This window comes from Chelonoidis abingdonii, chromosome 1 (genome assembly GCF_003597395.2).
Source record: "Chelonoidis abingdonii isolate Lonesome George chromosome 1, CheloAbing_2.0, whole genome shotgun sequence".
NCBI classification, from domain to species: Eukaryota; Metazoa; Chordata; order Testudines; family Testudinidae; genus Chelonoidis; species Chelonoidis abingdonii.
In genome coordinates, this window is record NC_133769.1 from 340,472,369 (window position 1) to 340,492,691 (window position 20,323).

Consider the following 20,323-nt stretch of genomic DNA (forward strand, 5'->3'; position numbering starts at 1 on the left):
GATGGAACAAAGCATGTGTGCCAGGCAAAAAGCAAACGAATGCACATATTGCACTGTCTTCCTAAGCCAGCACCTACTGACAAAATGACCTGTATCTTATGCCAGCAGAGGCCTTTCAGTGCAGCAATCATAGATTGTAAGGCTGAGGTACAAGCTCTTGACCCAGAAACTGTTAACACCTACCAAGATTTGACCGAACACTTCATTATGGGACTACAGAGAAAATATAGGGCCTATGATGAAGTCCACCTTGCATTTCAAACATATGGAGAAAAATCAATTAAAAGTATTATGAGAAAGAAGAAGCTCCATGGTACTGCATCTGGCCAATACAAAACCACTGACTCCACAAACATCTCCAATGTCACAATGAAGAAGTTACTGTCTCACTCTTTCCTGAAGAGTGAGTTAATCACATACCTTGAAGGAAAAATACTCTAGCATGCAAAGAATTGCTCAAAAAATTTTGTTGTCACATGGCATAATGAAGCTAGTCTTTCACTGTTCAGTGGAGTTTCTTGTTGTGCCCAAGAGGAGGCTGACACTAAAATTATCTTGCATACCATCAATGCCAAAGAGAGAGGTGTTACTAAACTCCAGATTTTTACACAGGACTCACATGTTCTAGTGGTCTCTGTGAGATGCTATCCAAGACTTCCTCAAGATTCTGTTTTTGTGTCTGCTCCTTGGGAACAGAATTGTTGTATATCTCTTGGAGATGTGTTCCTATCATTCAGACCACTAAAAGCTGCCATACCTCCAGGTTTCCATGCCCTTTCAGAATGTGATACTATTAGAAGGCTTGCTGCAAAGATCAAATTTTCTTACTGAGAGGAATTTGATTTAGCCTCTGAAGACTAATTCCTTAATATGAAGGTGCTCAGAACAGCTGAGACAGTCACTTATGAGGTCACAAATGCAATGGAGGCATTTGTATGCTGAGTTTACCACTTGAACACCAACATTATGACACTTGCAGAGTTATGTTAGTGGATGATTTCAAATAGAAAAATAAAAACAGACAAGGGGTGCATTTAAAAAAATCTATGGCAATGGAATTGCTCTGTGATGATCAAGCACATCCATAACTCCCTCCCCTATCCGGCATAGATGGTTGTTGGAAGATGGACTGATCACACCAGTTATGTCTGAAATACCATGTGCTCTCGAATCAGTCCTTTAGCTAATCAAATGCTTGTATGCAAAGACCAGATGCTCATCACCCTTAACTTTCTATCACTAACATGTCCACAGAATGAGACCTATATTATGCTCCCAGGCTAATTAGAAAACATGCCTTATGGTGACAGACTAAAGAGCTCAATCTATTTAGTTTAACAAAGAGGAAATTAAGGAGTGACTTGATTACAGTCTACAAGTATCTACAGGGGGAATAAATATTTAATATTCAATATAACAGAAAAAGATATAACAATCCAACTGGCTGGAAATTGAAGCTAGACAAATTCAGACAGGAAATCCAGGAGGCATTTTTAACAGTGAGGTTAAATGACCACTGGAACAATTTACCAAAGGTGTTGGTGGATTCACCACCACTGATCATCAAGACTGGATGTTTTTCTAAAAGATATGCTCTAGGTATTATTTTGGGGAAGTTCTATGGTCTGAATTATACAGAAAGTCAGATTAGATTATCACAATCATCCATTCTGGTTTTGGAATCCATTAATCTGTGAAAATTTCATTCAGATTGAACAAACCATTTTGACACATCATTTCAAAACTACATGTCAAAGAGCTTTTTTCCCCTCAAATTCTTTTCCCTGGATTTTCTTTTCAGCCAAAAATACTTCTGACTTTGTCCCAAACTCAGGAATAGTTTCAGGGTCCTGAAAAAATGCACTTTTCAGTAAATGTAATGTACACCAAAAAACATTGCCCAGCTTTAGCCACAGGCTTCTCAATAAATGAGAGACAATGCAATAATCAGTGAGCTACTCAAAATGAATAGGTGTTTGCTTTTTAAAAAAGATAAATTGTATATTGATTTTCATAAAGAAATAATGAAAAGCAAATGACATGCAGCTTGTATAAATTTCCAAATACTGCATCTTTCACAGGATATCCAACAGAATTATGCTCTTACAATGTGCCAAAGATGCAAGACTAGACAATACAAGATGAGACAATGTCACACAGACATACCATGTTAGTGTAGGGGTAACATTAATAAGATAGGGGAAGTCTTACATGAATAGAGAGAAAAATGAAAGAGGGGACAGGGGAGGAAAAAGGTGGAAGGTTAGGTGGAATGGAGGTCTGGTAGTATTTAAGCCATCTCAACTTTTTAATCCAAATGTATCTAGGAAAGGGGTCCAAATTTCTCCAAATTCATACAACGGTTCTCTGTGGTGATAAGCTATTCTTTCTTTGGCTGCTAATGCAGACAGTCCAAATACCATTGCTGTGTACTGGACATAGGTCTACTATTCCATTTTTGTAAAATCATGCAGTTGGTGATCATTGTAGCTCTCAAGAACCAAAGTCTTTGTGGTGCAGTTAAATCCAACTTATCAGATAAATAACCTAGAATATGATTTTCAGCTGAGGTTTGGTTGCTTAAGTGCTTCCATTTCAGCCAACGGGACTACTCTTCTATATACTATTCTTTGTGAGTAAAGGTTGTAGAATTGGGCTCTAAATTCTACTGCAATTATATGGCAGATAAAAAATAGGTCAAATTTTAAGCCTAAACTTCTAAAAAGTGAACATTTAAATATCTGATAGTACTCTGACTATTATGGAAAAAAGTTGTTTTATGGTCCTTTAGAGATGTAATGTAAAATAAAATGAAAGCCAAATTATACATACTACAACACACTATAAGTATTTAGATATTCATAACAAATATTTGAGAAGGAATACTTGAACACCATTGCTTACACTGGTCTGCCTTTCTGCTATTAATACTCTGTTTCAGAGTGCATGCAACAGTCCATTAATTTAGTTCCTCTATGGTACATTGAAGCCTGGAAATGAAGAGCTCACAAGTAAGACTAAAAGTTCCTCACCATTTTCATGATGCATTTGCAAGCCTACTGCAAATGAACACTGAGTAATTATTCACAGCACTAAGTAACTACTTTTCAACATGAATAAGAATTGCATAATTGGGCATTAATAGTAAGAGAAGCACAATCATTTTGCTTTTATGTCGATCCTAAAAACGTCTGGTTATCTCTGAAGCTGCAGTTAAGAACAATCACTTTCGACTCAGTTGTGCACAATCCTCTATTTCAGTGATACTCATGACAATTTTGTTGGCATATGCGTAATAACAGAACAAATGCTGGGTGAAATACTCTGCGTATGTGTGTGGTGCTTAGTAGAGTGATAGTACTACAATAGGTAGTAATAATAATGATAAGAAAATATATTTTACTTTCAAGTTTGAATGCATTACCAACAGTGATTAAATAGCACAGAATAGTGCCTCTAAATATGATGCAATATCAAATATCTCTACTTCTGTCAATAATTAGTGTTGATTTAGAATTGTCTTGCAAATGTATTATGAAAATTTACCAGCCCAGATACAAAATCTACTCAGTCACCTTGTCCCATTATGGTGATAATGAAATGGGAAATTTCTTACCTTGTAATTTCTTTTCTTCTAGTTGTGTCTCATACAATTCTGTGATGTCTGGACTGTTTCCCTCCTCTCTGCAGTTCTAGAGTCTGTTCACTGTTGCACCCACAGTTCATTTTGGCCACACACCCTTTTCCAGCTTGCCATCAGAACAATTCATACAATATGCAAAAACTCTTAGAATATGGTAATACCAATAACATTAAAGTCAACAAGTGAACTATGTGCAGTAAGCTATCCAGCCAACAAACTGGAGACATTTAAAAAATAATGTTGTTCCTTGGCTAATGAAGCCATTCCAGGTTGGGTAGAATTTTGAGAGAGACTGCTAGCAGAAAGGAAATTTTCCATACTACAACTAACTGTCTCGCACTGTTCTGTGATGCATGGGAAGTAGGGAGCAGTAAATATTAAACAAGGAGGGATAAAGAAAGACAAATAGAGACATTTTCCCTTGAAAGTAAATGCCTGAATGACAAGTCACTTTTGCAATAGTGCATGCAGCACCTTCTTTCAGAAAGAAGCATCTGCAGAGAACAGAAAATCCACTTTGTAATGTTTAATAAAAGGTATAACTTGAAGATCATGTTGCTGCCTTACAGATTTCTTCAGCTGAAGCACAAGTTTGTTCTGCCCATGACATCACCAGAGATCTTGTACAGTGTGCCTTGATTCCTTTTAGAATACAGTAACCCCTCACTTAGCATTGTAGTTATGTTACTGAAAAATGAGACTTTATATGAAATGATGTTAAGGGAATCCAATTTACCCACACAAATTAATGTAAGTGGGGGGGGGTTAGGTTCCAGGGAAATGTTTTTTGCCATACAAAAGACATTATATACATATACAGTATATGTTTTAAACAATTTTAAACAAACTGTTTAATATTGTACACAGCAATGGTTGATTGTGAAGCTTGGTTGAGGTAGTGGAGTAAGAGGGTGGAATATTTCCCAGGGAAGTCCTTGCTGCTAAATGATGAACTAGCACTCGGTTGAGCCCTCAAGGGTTAATATGCTGTTGTTAATGTAGCCTCACACTCTATAAGGCAGCATGGATTGAGGCAGGAAGGGGGAACACAACAGATGGAGATTACACTTCCCTGCAAAAACTGAACTTGATCATGAGCCTACGCTATCCAGCTAGAGTGCACCACTCCCTCCTCCTGACAGCACATGCACGACTGAACAGATGCTGACTTTCCAAAGTCCTGAGAGGTGCGTGCATAAGTGAGAGAGAGAGAGATGTGCATTGCCCCTTTAAGTATGCTGACCCCACTTCAAGTATATTGCCCTTTTAAGATATCAGCCAGTTCAGACAGGAAACAACAGCTTCCAGCAAGCTCCCTCCTTTCCTTCCCTGAGGCCTGTCCCTATTCTCAGCTTCGTGGAGAGGGGATATGGAGTGGGGGGGGGCGGGGCAGGAGCAGGGGGACATCCTGACAGCAGCACCCCTCTTTCCCTCACCACCAAGCAGGAAGCTCTTGGGAGCAGCTCCAAGGCAGAGGGCAGGGCAGCAGCAGCATGGTGGGGTGGAGGGGGGATGGGCAGCAGAACTGCTACTGGGTAGCTGCCAAGTCACATACCTTACAGGTAATTTAGGGGAGCTGATGGGGGAGAAGCTGCCAGCCCCCCCGGGTTCTAATCCCCATAAGGAGGGGCTGCTCTTCCAGAAAATCTTACAAACAGTGGACAAAGCAGGCAGCTGCCAAACAACGTTATAAGGGAGCACTGCACAACTTTAAACGAGCTTGTTCCCTAATAGATCAGGCAACGTAACAACAAAACAGCGTTAACTGGGAAAATGTTAAGTGAAGAGTTACTGTAGGGCAGTCTGATGGCTTGAATGCCTCCACTATGCAAAACTTAATTCATTTGGCCAGAGATAGTTTGGATGCCCATTGACGTTGGCACTTTTGATGAAAGGGCACAAATAAAGAGCCTGATTGTCTCATCAATTCAGTGCGCCTGAGGTAAATCTTTAGTGCTGTACATACTCCCACATTATGGTACATGTTTTCAGTCAGATGCTGTGGATTTGCACATAATGATAGAAGAACCATGCAAGAAATGGAAGAGGAATTCACCTTTGGTAAGAAAGACTGTGGAAGTCCTTAGAACCACTATGTCATGATGAAGCACATCACGTGGCTCTTGCATGGATACAGCTGCTAACTCAGATACATCTAGCTAACACAGTAACCACAAAGTAGACTTTGATAGATAGAATGGTATGACCATTGCCTACAGGGTGGGTTGTTAGGGCTTTTAGTACCAATAGCAGATCCCACTTAGGAAAGACTGATCTGCCTTCAGGTCTAGCCAGTCTGACTGCTCTGAGAAATCTTGAGACTTGAGGATATTTGGTTAAGACCCTCAGAATCCTGCTTGTAAATTACTGCTTATGACTGCTTAACATATTGTGGTGCTGGGCTGAAGCCCTTGTCCAAACCATCCTGGAGAAAATCCAGAATAGCTGGAATTCCAGAGTCGTTGGGGTATGTTTTCTTTTTGGCACTATGAGCTGAACCATGACCAGATTGAGAAGGCTTTTAGTGTGGTAGTCTGTGTGGAGGTCAGCAGAGTCCCAATCACTTTGGATGATAATCCAGGTTCAATTAATGTTTCACTCCCAATAGTCAACTTATGAGTTGGAGAAAGACTGGATCTGGATGGAGAATGGGGCCTTAGTGAAGGATGTCTATTGTCACTGGTACATACAGTGGAGGCACCAATGTCATATTTACTAAGTCCAAAAAACATGATGTACTCTGCTAGCATCGAGCTCATAGACTCATAGGTCAGAAGGGACCAATATGATCATCTAGTCTGACCTCCTGCACAAGGCAGGCCACAAAACCCTACTCATACACATTTATAACAACCCCGAACCCATGACTGAGTTATTGGAATCTCAAAATTGAGATTTGAAGACCTCAAGCTGCAGGGAATCCACCAGCAAGCGACCCATGCCCCACGCTGCAGAGGAAGGCGAAAAACCTCCAGGGCCTCTGCCAATCCGCCCTGGAGGAAAATTCCTTCCCGACCCCAAATATGGCGATCAGCTAAACCCTGAGCATGTGGGCAAGACTCACCAGCCAGCACCCAAGAAAGAATTCTCTGCAGTAACTCAGTTCCCATCCCATCCAACATCCCCTCACAGACCATTGAGCAGACTTATCTGCCGATAATCCAAAATCAATTGCCCAAATTAAACTATCCCATCATAACATCCCCTCCATATACTTATCAAGCTTAGTCTTAAAGCCCGATAAGTCTTTTGCCCCCACTACTTCCCTCGGAAGGCTGTTCCAGAACTTCACTCCCCTAATGGTTAGAAACCTTCGTCTAATTTCAAGTCTAAACTTCCTAATATCCAGTTTGTACCCATTCGTCCTCGTGCCTACATTAGTACTAAACTTAAATAATTCCTCTCCCTCTCCTAACGTTAATCCCCCTGATATATTTATATAGAGCAAGCATATCCCCCCGGAGCCTTCTTTTGGCCAGGCTGAAAACAAGCCAAGCTCTTTGAGTCTCCTTTCATAAGGCAGATTTTCCATTCCTCGGATCATCCTAGTAGCCCGTCTCTGAACCTGTTCCAGTTTGAATTCATCCTTCTTAAACATGGGACACCAGAACTGCACACAATATTCCAGGTGGGGTCTCACCAGCGCCGTATATAACGGCACTAACACCTCCTTCTCCTTGCTGGAAATACCTCGCCTGATGCATCCTAAACCGCATTTGCTTTTTTAACAGCCATATCACATTGGCGGCTCATAGTCATCCTGCTATCAACCAATACCCCAAGGTCCTTCTCCTCCTCCGTCGTTTCCAACTGATGCGTCCCCAACGTATATCTAAAATTCTTATTATTAATCCCTAAGTGCATGACCTTGCACTTTTCACTATTATATTTCATCCTATTACTATTACTCCAGTGTACAAGGTGGTCCAGATCTTCCTGAATAGTATCCCGGTCCTTCTCCGTGTTAGCAATACCCCCAGCTTCGTGTCATCCGCAAACTTTATTAACACATTCCCGCTCTTTGTGCCAAGGTCAGTAATAAATAGGTTAAATAAGATCGGTCCCAAAACCGATCCTTGAGGGACTCCGCTAGTAACCTCCTTCCAGCCTGACAGTTCACCCTTCAGTACGACCCGCTGGAGTCTCCCCTTTAACCAGTTCCTTATCCACCTTACAACTTTCACATTCATCCCCATCTTTTCCAATTTAACTAACAGTTCCCATGCGGAACCGTGTCAAACGCCTTACTGAAATCGAGGTAAATTAGATCTACCGCATTTCCTTTGTCTAAGTAATCCGTCACCTTCTCAAAGAAGGAGATCAGGTTGGTTTGGCACGATCTACCTTTAGTAAATCCATGTTGCAACTCGTCCCAATTACCATTGACCTCAATGTCCTTAACTACTTTCTCCCTTAAAATTTTTCCAAGACCTTACACACGACAGACGTCAAGCTAACAGGCCTATAATTACCCGGATCACTTTTATTCCCTTTCTTAAAAATAGGAACTACGTTAGCAATTCTCCAGTCGTACGGCACAACCCCCGAGTTTACCGATTGCTTAAAAATTCTCGCTAACGGGCTCGCAATTTCACGCGCCAGTTCTTTAATATCCTCGGGTGGAGATTGTCCGGTCCTCCGATTTTTGTCCCATTAAGCTGTTCAAGTTTGGGCCTCTACCTCAGATGCGGTAATATCCACCTCCATATCCACATTCCCGTTTGTCATCCCTCCATCGTCCCTAAAACTCCTCACTAGTCTTATTAAAGACCGAGGCAAAGTACTTATTTAGATATTGGGCCATGCCTAGGTTATCCTTAACCTCCGCTCCATCCTCAGTGTATAGTGGCCCCACTTCTTCTTTTCTTTGTTTTCTTCTTATTTATGTGGCTGTAGAACCTTTTACTATTGGTTTTGATTCCTTCGCAAGGTCCAGTTCTACGCGGCTTTTAGCCTTCCTCACTTTATCTCTACACGTTCTGACCTCACTAAGTAGCTTCCCTTGCTAATCCCGCCTTTCTTCCACTCCCTGTAAGCTTTCTGCTTTTTCCTAATCCCCTCTCTGAGTTGCTTGCTCATCCAGCTTGGCCTACAACTCCTGGCCATGGTTATTTTCCCCCTTTCTTGGGATGCAGGCTTCCGACAGTTTTCCGCAGCTGCGACTTAAAGTAATTCCAGGCTCCTCCGCATTTAAATCCACAAGTTCCTCCGTCCAATCCACTTCCCTAACTAATTTCCTTAACTCTTTAAAATTAGCCCTCGAGAAGTCGAAAACCCTAATCCCAGATCTACGTTTGTTTATCCTTCCATCTAATTTGAATTGAATCAGCTCATGATTCACTCGAACCAAGGTTGTCCCCTACCACCATTTCTTCTACGAGGTCCTCACTACTCACCAAAACCAAATCTAAAATGGCATCCCCTCTCGTAGGTACTTCAACTACTTGAGCTATAACTATCAGCTTTGCTTCCCCTCACCTTTATCTTCTGAATCACCATCTCTAGACGTCAATGTGGTGGGAATGCATAAAGCAAGCCCTTTGGCACCTGTGTGCAAGAGCATCCTTCCCCAGTGACCTGGGATAGCTTCCCTGCTACTTTGCCATTCGCAAGAACAGGAAGTTGCCAAACAGTCTGACTGCCAGAATGCCAAATATGCGGCGGCACAGAGCCTAAATCCGAACTCTTTCCTTTCTCAGTAGAAAAGTCTTTGTCTAAGGATGGCTCTCTCAGACTTTTTATGTACTTTTCTTCCCCTTTTTGTGCTTCCTGTGGTGTGTGGTTTGTTTTTGTTGTTGTTTTTTTTTTTTTTTGCAGTGTTGGAGGGTCTGCTTTACAGAAGTCCCTGCATGAGTGTAGCCATGGTAGAGTGTGTTGCATCCCTTTTTATAAAAAGCCTCGAGTCCTCTAGATATTGTTCCTTCTGTGTCCTCACACACTGAGTCCCAGTGCCACTACTTTTGCAATGGGGTCTTGTTCTTAGAATCCCAATTCACACTGGGAATTAGGGAAGCTGGGTAGAAGCCCTACTTTTTCCCCTAGGGAGCTGAGGACCAACTTTAAGAGGTTAAAGTTGAATCACTTAAGATATTTTTTTCTTTTGGCTCAGGTCTCCAGGGTAGGGAAGAGGGACCTGACATGCCAGTCTGTCTCTGAGCCCTGTGCCCTGGCAGTGTGAGAGTCAGCTTGCTGTGAACAGCTAGGACATAGATCACCCTCTGAAGAGCCTGTAAATGTCGCTGCGCATATAGAGCACTGCTCTGATTTAGCCAGTGTTTGTGGGACAGCCCTGCCATAGACTGAGAGTGGGGCAACAGAGGATCCCAAGATGGGTAACACTGCAGCAGTGAATGTGAGGCTGAGACACCATGGTGCCAATTACCCAATCTGGTGGAGGAGGAGGAGAGGAGAAGGAAAATAGCTTCATTGCTCACTACTGTCTCAAGAAACAAATTAAAAGTAAAGTTGGCAAAGGAAACGGTGTCTGTTTGCTTTGCTCCTGAACAACTACTACCATGGAGGCAGAAGTTCTGGTGGCAAGTGGAAGAAGGGGGATAGCCAGTATGGGCTATGCTGTAATGCTGAACTGCCTCCAGAGCTGCAGAGAGGGGAAAAGACCCTACTTCACAGAATTGTAGGAGATGCTTGGCCATCAAAGCAAGTTATTCATTCTAAGTAAGTATTATTTCAAATGTTTACACAATTTAAAACATTAAGTAATGTCTCACAATTATCTCCCACAGCAGAATAGAACTCAAAATACATGAAGTGACCCAAATAAACATTTTACTTATATCACCGATCGTGATGGAAATAACTGCAGAAGCTATTTTTAAATACTTTCAACATTCTGAATTTATAATGAATGATTTTCTTATGGAAATACATATTTATGAACAGATGTCTGGTCTCCTGGGCTGGTCATATTTCAGATGATACTAACAAGTAGTGCAAATTTTAAAACTTACCAGGGAACTGATCATGCGTTGAGAAGACCGTGCAATATTGGCAGGCAGGCCAAAGAAATCAGGTTTATCGTTTTCTGGAAGGCTTTCAATAATATCACGGTAATCCTACAAAAAGGGGTAGAAGAGTATAGATAATAGTAAATTTTTTCAGTGCAATCACAGCTCATGAAAATCAACAGTATATGATCAAAAGAATTCCATCAACATATTTTCAAAACATAAACTCTCAATTCATAGGATTTATAATTAATTGAATAATAGCATTTTGAGGACATCACTAAAATAGTACCAGCAACGAAATGGAGCAATGACTTAAGCATATGAACATATGACATGATATACCATAGAATCTGCTAATATTGAAACACTGTAATGAAATAGAACAGAAATCCCAAGTTGCTTCAGTTTACAATTGGCAAACATCAACTCTGATAATAGTGAAGTTGTGACTTCACCGTACAAAGGCCCTCTGCAGTATAATTACAAGACTTCAACAGATCAGTTTGATATATATCCTACATTGCTATTATCACCACGTTTAAAGTTTTTCACTATTTGGAATTGAATTTGGAACTATTAGTCACTTCCTCCTTCATATTGTAGTCCAATGCAAGATGCTTCCACTTACATTTAAATCTTTGACAAGTTACCATTTATTATACATAGTATGAAATGTGCGGCATTAAAAGATATGGCTACATGGTGATAGGAAGGGTAGAGTAGAACCAGCTTTGTGTCTAAAAGACACTCGAGCTACTGTTCTAATGGAAGGAACATGAAACAGGGTATCTCTTACTACCCCACCAAACCAGGTGTCTGGAGGCCTGTCTCTATCCTATTATCCAGCAGAGCATGTGCACTTGGGTTGGGCCCTGATACTGCTAACACTTACACACATGCTTAACTTGACTACTGTGAATAGGCCATTTAAAAATATTGAATCATAAAGGGTCTTTGGCATACATAAACTATTTCTCAGAGTCTTCTCAAAGTCAAATGTACCTCTGATGCCAGCATGTCACTCTACATGGTGCAGTCATGACTACTCTCTATCATAGGGAACTGAAATCCTTTGACATAACATACTCCTTCACAGCCTGCCTGTTCTATATCCCATCTGGCCTCTCTGTTACCCAGGGTTCTTGCAACCCAAAGCTCTTGGTAACTTTTACTCTGTGTGAGGAGGTGTCAAGAAATAAACCAGGGGAGACATGGCCATCCGATAGATGGCTGGCACAAACAGGACAACACAAGAGTGCTTTCACTTAAAGCTAAACTTTACTTAGTCTCAAGCACTTACACACATCCGCAACAAGATTAGTAAAACACCCCCAACCCTTGATAATTACCAAAGTTGAGTGTGACTTTCGAGCAACACAGTGGCAGCCCGTCTCCTGGTGGGGAACACAAGATGCAGCCAGAGGGATAGACCAGTCCCGAAGAGTCCCAATATCTCAAGCTTTTCCCCGTTATTTATACATTAGTAATAGAATGACATGTCCCTTAAAGAAACCTTGTTAAGTAAGCAATTTCAATGATCAAGCAAGAGGCTGCTTCTGATTACTGATTAACCAGGTGTGGGTTTTTCCAGTGTCTGCAGCCTTGAGACCCCAACAGAAATTCCTGGGGCATATCAGCAATTTCAACACAATTCTTATCAGGAAGGATGCAGGGTCAAGCTGCCCTTTCTGTGGCACCCAAAACCCCCTCCCCTCCTGCCTTGGTCAAGCTGAGAGCGCTGAATGGCCAATTTACAGCTTGCTGACTAGGCCATCTTTAACAATAAGCCACAGTGGTTTCAAGCACTTTACTGGTTTTCCAAAGTCTCCCTGTACATCTCCATCTGCTCTCTCAGTGCCATCTTTCAGTTTCTCCTCCACACACTGCTGCTCTCACTCCAATCGATTACAACCTGTTACTCTACCACACACGCAGCTGGAATTTAAGGTGAGATTCATTTTTCATAAATTAATGTAAGGGCCAAGCAAGGAAATCAAGAACAGCAAGACAACAATACAATACAAAATGTAACAATACAAATTGATGCAAACTTGTTTCTTAAGTATCTGCAAACAAAGATAACATGTTGTTACACTTCTCACAGGTCCCATTATGAGGGGTGATTTGTTAGCCAAATACATTTCTCACACAGATCTGTTTCTTCCCACTGTTCATTATTGTACAGTACATACAAAAACCTTAATCAAGAAAACATCATCAGTTAACTCTTTGTTATTTCAAGTTTCTCTAGTATTTTTATCATTCTGTTATTTTAGTGTCTCTTATTTTCAATCTTTGTTTAATATTTGGGACTTTTCATACATTTTCATCAATATCAAATTTCAAAATCTATAAAAAATGAAGCGTGCAGGAATAAATATTTAAGTGCTTTTCCCTGTTAAGCATTAGCATTATTATTGATGACTATTAGTGTTATAGGGCGTAGCCCTACAGGGATTGAATACCCTTCAGTTCCCATTAATTTCAGTGGGACTGAAGTGTACTCAGAAACTTGCAGGAATCTGCCTTTAATTAGTATGTTCATTTGGTAATTTAATACTGTAAGAAAAAGAAGATTTGGTTTCCATGTCTGATAAGGCAAGCATACATACCAAAATACTGCAGGAATTGGGTAGAGAGATGGAATATGGGAAGCTGGTCATCTTCTTGCCCCTAAGATTTAAACCTCCAATGACTCTGGAATGAAAAAGCTGTTCCAGATAGGTCCGAAGGACTCTCATGTCAAAGTAATTATCTATGCGGCCTCCATAAATAGCATTTTCAAACAGGCCATGCACAAATTCCCACTGAAAATCTTTGGAACCTGTAAGTTACAAAATATTACTGTCACATTGACCTTTTTTTGCACTGTGTGATGAACATTTTGTCTTATTATAGTTATTCTTCAGAGAAACAAGGAAATACAAAGAACCCCAGTAAAGTAATACAATTATTACTAAGCAATTTATTTCTTAACTGTAATCAAAAAGTAAAATAAAATAGCCGTAAAATGTAAAATATTAAATGTTCCAACAGCTATATTGCAAATGTTTGCAAATATTTTTTCCTGTGATAAGAGTGTAATTAATGTGTTTTAAATCCTACTGAGTGACATAAATATTGCAGATGTCTTGGGGAACTTTTTATTGTAGATCTCACACATCAATCAACCCTATTTAGTTGGAGAACAAGAGTACCTTCTCACTAGAAGCCATTCCATATTCAATTGTGGTCTCCTACCTCCTAATCCTTTGTCATCAGCCTGCTCAACTTCCCTACCTCCAATGGATCTTTAAGTGTGTTACAGCCATATCCCTTTGCGCAGTGATCTCATCAGGCCTCATAAAATAAGCAGGGTGATTGAATAATACCCTACCATGCCAAAGGAAGACATTGTTACTGAGATTCTGGCTTTCTGATGTGATGTAAAAAGAGGTCCAGGTTATCTGTGATCATAAGAGATCACAAGACTACTGTGTTTAAAATTAAGGATGTTAACACTGGTGTTCTGACCAAACTGTATTCAATAAATTACATTCTGCGTACTTAGTTATATCCTACAGTTTAAAATAAAATCTCTTCTCCCCTCATTTCTTGTCCCAAACTACAGAGGAGGGTTAAATCAATGCCACATTTCACCCAATATGTGATTTTTTGGCATGTGTGAAGTAATAATGGTGGAAAAGAACTTTGAGATTCTTCAAATGAAAAGATTTGGTATTACATTTAAGTTATCAGTGTTCACACTCACACTCCAATTACTGCAGGGCAAAACTGCTCTCACCACAATAGTTAATATCCAGGGCCCAAAGTCTCTTGGTAATATATTCAAACTGTTAAGTCTACATGTACATGGAATGACTTTCAAAAGTACTAACCACATATAAACCCCATTTAAATCAATAGGAACTAGAGATATTGAACCCTTTTGAATACTGGGTACTAGTTTTATTGGGATGTTCGAACTTAAGGGCCTTACCAAAAAAATCCTTATGATTTTTGTGTAAGTGAAATAAACAGAGGATCGAAATTAGAACTGGCTGGCACATTTTCAAAACAATGAAATTTTGCTGAAATATGCTGTTTTGTGGATGTATATCATTCAATCAAGGCAGAGGAATGAAAAAAAGACACATACACACTATAGTCTGGTAGTTAGGGCACTGGCCTGGTATGGGAGATACCCAGATTCAAGTCCCGGCTTTGCCTGATTTGCGGTCTCCCACATCCCAGGCCAGTGACTGAACCCACCAGGCCACATTCAAGCATGCACACTTACTTCTGTGATAATGTTCAAAATATTTTGGTTTTGATCCGGAAACAGAACAAAAACAAATTTAAAAACCTCAACAGTTGCCATGAAACAGAACTGTCATCCCCCAGTCAGCTCTAATTGAAATTATTGGTGATAATTGAAATAGCCAAATTATTTAAAAAAAACATTCTTTGATCTGCTAATTTTATAAACATTTGAAATGAAAGACACTCAGAAATACTAGACTAGGCAAAGAAAGGAATCAGCAATCCTTAAAGAGTAACTTACCATCAAAGAGTCCATCAATAACATCATACCCTGCACGGAGATCAGATAAAGAAAATTCATAAAACTTGGTCCAACCCTACCATTAAAACAAACAAAAAGTTCACATGAGTTATGAATCAATGAGAATTAAATGAACATGAAAAAAATAAACAAAAATAGATGCTTCTAGAATATATATAACATGTAAAACCCGGGGGAAAAAATCTACATCACTGGTTTGAAGCCATCTTTTCTAGGCTGCTGCTCAGAGATACACGAACAGGCAGCACAGAGACAATATGACAAACATATCCATCAATGTGTTTAATTTTACATAGGTGTACAGGCTAGATGCCATCAGGCATATGCCAACTTCTGTAGCAACTGACAGTTTTTCTATAAAAACAAATGTATTTTAAAAATCCTAGACTAAGCTAGGCTTCTTGAAAATGAGGCACATGAGGATGCAACTCTCTCCCTTCTCTAACAGCGCTTGTTGCAACAATGACTCATTGATAACTATGACTAGACAACTCACTTCCTTACTCTCAGTGACTTTTTTGAATTTCAGTTTCCTTTCAGACTTTGATAAGTATGTCTGCTTCTTTTAACCACTGCCTACAACACACACCAACCATTTTACTCCTCATCTTATTTTATCTCTATATTAAGAAAAAAAACCAGAAAAAACAATGCAGCAAGCCATCAGCAAGCAAGCAGCGATGCCTGCAACATGTACATTCTTAAATCACTGGCACAGTACCTAGATCCTTATTTGTTGGTGATTGTATTATTCTTTGTATAGTATTAATACACACTAAATAATTTACAAACAGGTATAAAGACAAAAAGTACCTGTCTCAACATGTTCACAAGGCAAAGAGGTATATAGGCACAAAGCGGGATATACACCATATATGAAATACATTAAACTAGCTGACTAGTAAATCTCAAAACATAAATTGCTAATGGAGATCACCAGCAAATAGCAGTGTTTCTGGTGGGGGTTCTGCAGGGAACTATTCTCACTTCAAAGCTATTAAAATTTCTAAATTAAATTATCTGGAAGAAAATATAAAATAATTGCTGATAAAATTTGTAGACGAAACAGAGATGGGATGGCAAATAATGATGAGAATGGGTCATTCACACAGAGTGACTTAGATCAGTGGTTCTCAAAGCCAGTCCACCGCTTTCTCAGGGAAAGCCCCTGGTGGGCCGGGCCGGTTTGTTTACCTGCCGCATCTGCAGGTTCAGCCGATCGTGGCTCCCACTGCCCTTCCCACAGACCCCATTGGCCTGGAGTGGTGAACCTGCAGATGCAGCAGGTAAACAAACTGGCCTGGCCCACCACGGGCTTTCCCTGAACAAGCAGCAGACCAGCTTTGAGAACCATTGACCTAGATTACTTGCTAAATTGGGGAAATCAAATTACATGCATTTTAATACTGCAAATGCAATGCCCTACATCTACGCACAAATACTGTAAGCCATAGTTTCCAGAATACAATCCCCATCCTGAAACAAGAACTCTGAAAAGGACTTAGAGGTCATTAGAATCATAGAGGATTAGGGTTGGAAGAGACCTTAGAAGGTCATCTAATCCAAACCTCTGCTCAAAGCAGGACCAACCCCAGCTAAATTATCCCAGCCAGGGCTTTGTCAAGCCAGGCCTTAAAAACCTCTAAGGAAGGAGATTCCACCACCTCCCTAGGTAACCCATTCCAGTGCTTCACCACCCTCCTAGTGAAAAAGTTTTTCCTAATATCCAACCTAGACCTCCCCCACTGCAACTTGAGACCATTGCTCCTTGTTCTGTCATCTGCCACCACTGAGAACAGCCTAGCTCCATCCTCTTTGGAACCCCCCTTCAGGTAGTTGAAGGCTGCTATCAAATCCCCCCTCCCTCTTCTCTTCTACAGACTAAACAAGCCCAGTTCCTTCAGCCTCTCCTTTTAAGTCATGTGCCCCAGCCCCCGATCATTTTCGATGTCCTCCGCTAAACTCTCTCCAATTTGTCCACATCCTTTCTATAGTGGGGGCCCCAAAACTGGATGCAATACTCCAGATGTGGCCTCACCAGAGCCAAATAGAGAGGAATAATCACTTCCCTTGATCTGCTGGCAATGTTCCTACTCATGCAGTCCAATATGCCATTGTAGATAACAAACAGAACACAAGCTCCCATTGCAAACAATCTTTCAGTATATAAAAGGAATACTGAGCAAGAATAAGGAGGTAATATTACCTCTATGGTTTATTAGCAGCACCACTACAGGAATATTTGTTCAGTTTTCATGTCCACACTTAAAAAAATATATACTGAAAAATCAGACAAGATTCAGACAAATGCTACAAAAATGATTTGGGGTCTGGAAAACATGCTTAAAAAATACCAGGCTAAAGGAGCTCTATCACAGAGGTTGAGAGGTGACTTGGATACAATATATTACCCACAAAAGGAGAAGATAACTGCTGCTAGAGGGATCTAATCAAGCAAAGACATAACAAAATTCAATGGCTGGAAGTTCAATTCAAAAAAATTCAAACTGGAAAAAGATGCAAATTTTTAACAAGGAGGGTAATTAACTAGTCATCAGAACAAGTTACTAAAGCACATGGTAAATTCTCCATCATTTTGAAACTTTAACTCAACCTCTGCCCTCTTTTGAAAAGATATGCTATAGTGTCAACCACAAATTTTGGGGCAAGATGCAGGCATCATGGAGGAAATGGCCTGCGTCAAGCAGGAATTGAAACTAGATGAACATAACTGGTCCTTCTGGCCTTAAAATCTGAGCGGTGAAGTTTGGCATATTTTTTATTATTTCCATGATTTCTGTGTGGACAGTTCTAATTTGAAGTTACATTTTAAGTCTTTTGGTTAATTAACACATCTCTGCATAGAAGTCTAATTTTAGAAGCTTTTATGGACAAAGTACATTTTGAGAAATGACTTGAAGGAGGAAAGCGTGGAAGTATGGCAGACTGGAACAGGCAGTAGGTTTTAGCTTTAGGGGCCATAATCAGAAAAGGCTCAGTCAAACGTGAGATTTCATAATGATTAAGTGATCTTAATTTATATTATACTGTTTTTAACAAGAAACAATATTCGATGTTAATCATTTTTTTCTTACAACTCTCCCTGTTCTGAGTCAAATTTTTTTATAGCCTACTTCCCAAACTCATGATTGTATGCCTGGCTGTCCTGCAAATTGGTCTATTTAAGGTCTGCTGATATTTGGTTCATGTGCCAAATCTTTGGCCTCTCCCTTGGTCCTCTTCTATCTATGATCATTGTAAGGGCCATCCTACTAATATAACACTCAGTTCTCAGTTGGATATGTCCATACCAAAATACCTTCACCTCCTTCAACTTCCCTTGAATTGGAGCAACCTGCATTAGCCCTTAACCCAATTTTATTTCATGGAGTGGCCAACCAGTTGACCATCTCAAAATCTTAATTTCCATAATGGAGAGTATGCTGATTTATTTGCTTGTGGCTGGCGATGCCTCTGTTCTGTATATATCTGATCAATGTTGTTATACAATATCCTCAATTGAATGATACATTTAAAACCAAACTTCCAGCCATAATATTACTGTAGTGACCCTGTAGGTCCTTTAACAGCACCATCCACCACCTCTGCAATTAGGGTCATGGTACCTTTAAACAAGGACCCAAAAAGGAAAAGAAAGCAAAAACAAAGAAAAGACTTCAATCATTCTAGCCTAAATCAAAGGACAATAAAACAGTCACAGGAAAGGTTCATTTAGCCTCAGGTCCAAATAAAAACAAACCAAATGCAGGGAAGCTTCCTTTTCTCTAGTCTAGGTATCCAGAAACCATGCAGGGCTGCTCCCTTCAATCAAGGATCCAGTTAGAAAACAAGCAGACAAATTCTTACTACGGTTATAGTCTCTAGACTTCAGTATAATTCTTTTCAGTTCAAGCCAGGTAAATAATTCCCAGTTTTTCCTCTCCCACCCAGGATCTAGGTTCAGGAGGAGACCAGACATCACCCTCCCTCCCTTGAAAGTATCTTTTCCTTTTTTATAGCTTCCTCCACTTACGAGACATAGCTGTCAATTCTACCTCCAAACATTCTACAGGTCCCAGTTCCTTTCTCCGGGTTTGGCAACTTGGTGATCTTTAAGGGCTAGTTTCTACCTTTCTGTTTAGTGAAGAGGTTTTTAATACTTTATTGAATCAAGCAAGGAGGGAGCACATACACTTTGTCACAGAGCCCCAAACCTGCATCAGGACATCAGCTAAATCAGACCTCTAAGCCCATGAACAGTGCCACTGGAACAAATGGGACTCTGAAAAGCTGTAGGTGTCTACGCTATTAAGCCTTAGTTCTGTACTGAGGCCATATCCAAACATTAAGATCTCCAAATTAGTAGCCACCACAAAGTTCCACATCAGTAGCCATATTTCTCACTTCTGCATGCCCAAACATACACAAAAGTGCATATTTTATTTTAAATAGCAAACTTAAAATCTGGTATATGAAATGAAAGAAAATATTGTAGTAAATAAACAAAACATTGGCAAGCAATTAGAGTACTTACCTGAGGGATATAATTTCTTCTTTCTTGGCATGCAGCATGAAACCACGCCAAACTAAAGAGTGCATGGGCTCGAGACACATTGCCCTTTTTACTAATCTGCTCTGGAGTCCAAGATTCATAGGTTCTCATCAAATTCTTTTTTAGGCCTGGAGGGGCCTAGGTAGACAAAAATAACATATATATGTGTGACAAAAATAACATATGTGTGTTTATTTATATATATTATTTATATTATATTAGTTAATCAACTATATATATATATATATATATATATATAAATGTCTAGCACTAATTAATTCCTAAATCTTCAAAATTAACTCAATTAGATTCAGAAAATAAGAAAAAAGGATGAATAAAGAATTATAGTAGGTGGCCTAATAATATAATCATCTTAGACTGGAGATAATATTGACTCACTGAAGCGAATACTGAACAGAACACTAAACAAATTAGGGGGGCTGAAATGCAGTATAAGAAAGATTAAGGAAAGACCATCAGCTTGAAATGTGTTCATTTAAAAACAGACTGAATAAAATTTTGTTCAAATACAAATAAAATAGTTTCTTGTTTTACAATCACTATTACTATTTATTATTTATGTTTCAATAAAACCT

General features: G+C 39.8%; 1 protein-coding gene across 1 annotated transcript in view; it reads right to left on the bottom strand.

The window, feature by feature from the left end:
- DYNC2H1 (dynein cytoplasmic 2 heavy chain 1) overlaps nt 1–20,323 on the bottom strand; it is a 423,384-nt gene that overhangs the window by 144,679 nt on the left and 258,382 nt on the right. The window contains 4 exon segments of the mRNA XM_075066411.1: nt 10,612–10,716; nt 13,224–13,435; nt 15,155–15,230; nt 19,710–19,865. Coding sequence (XP_074922512.1) covers nt 10,612–10,716; nt 13,224–13,435; nt 15,155–15,230; nt 19,710–19,865 — 549 coding nt within the window.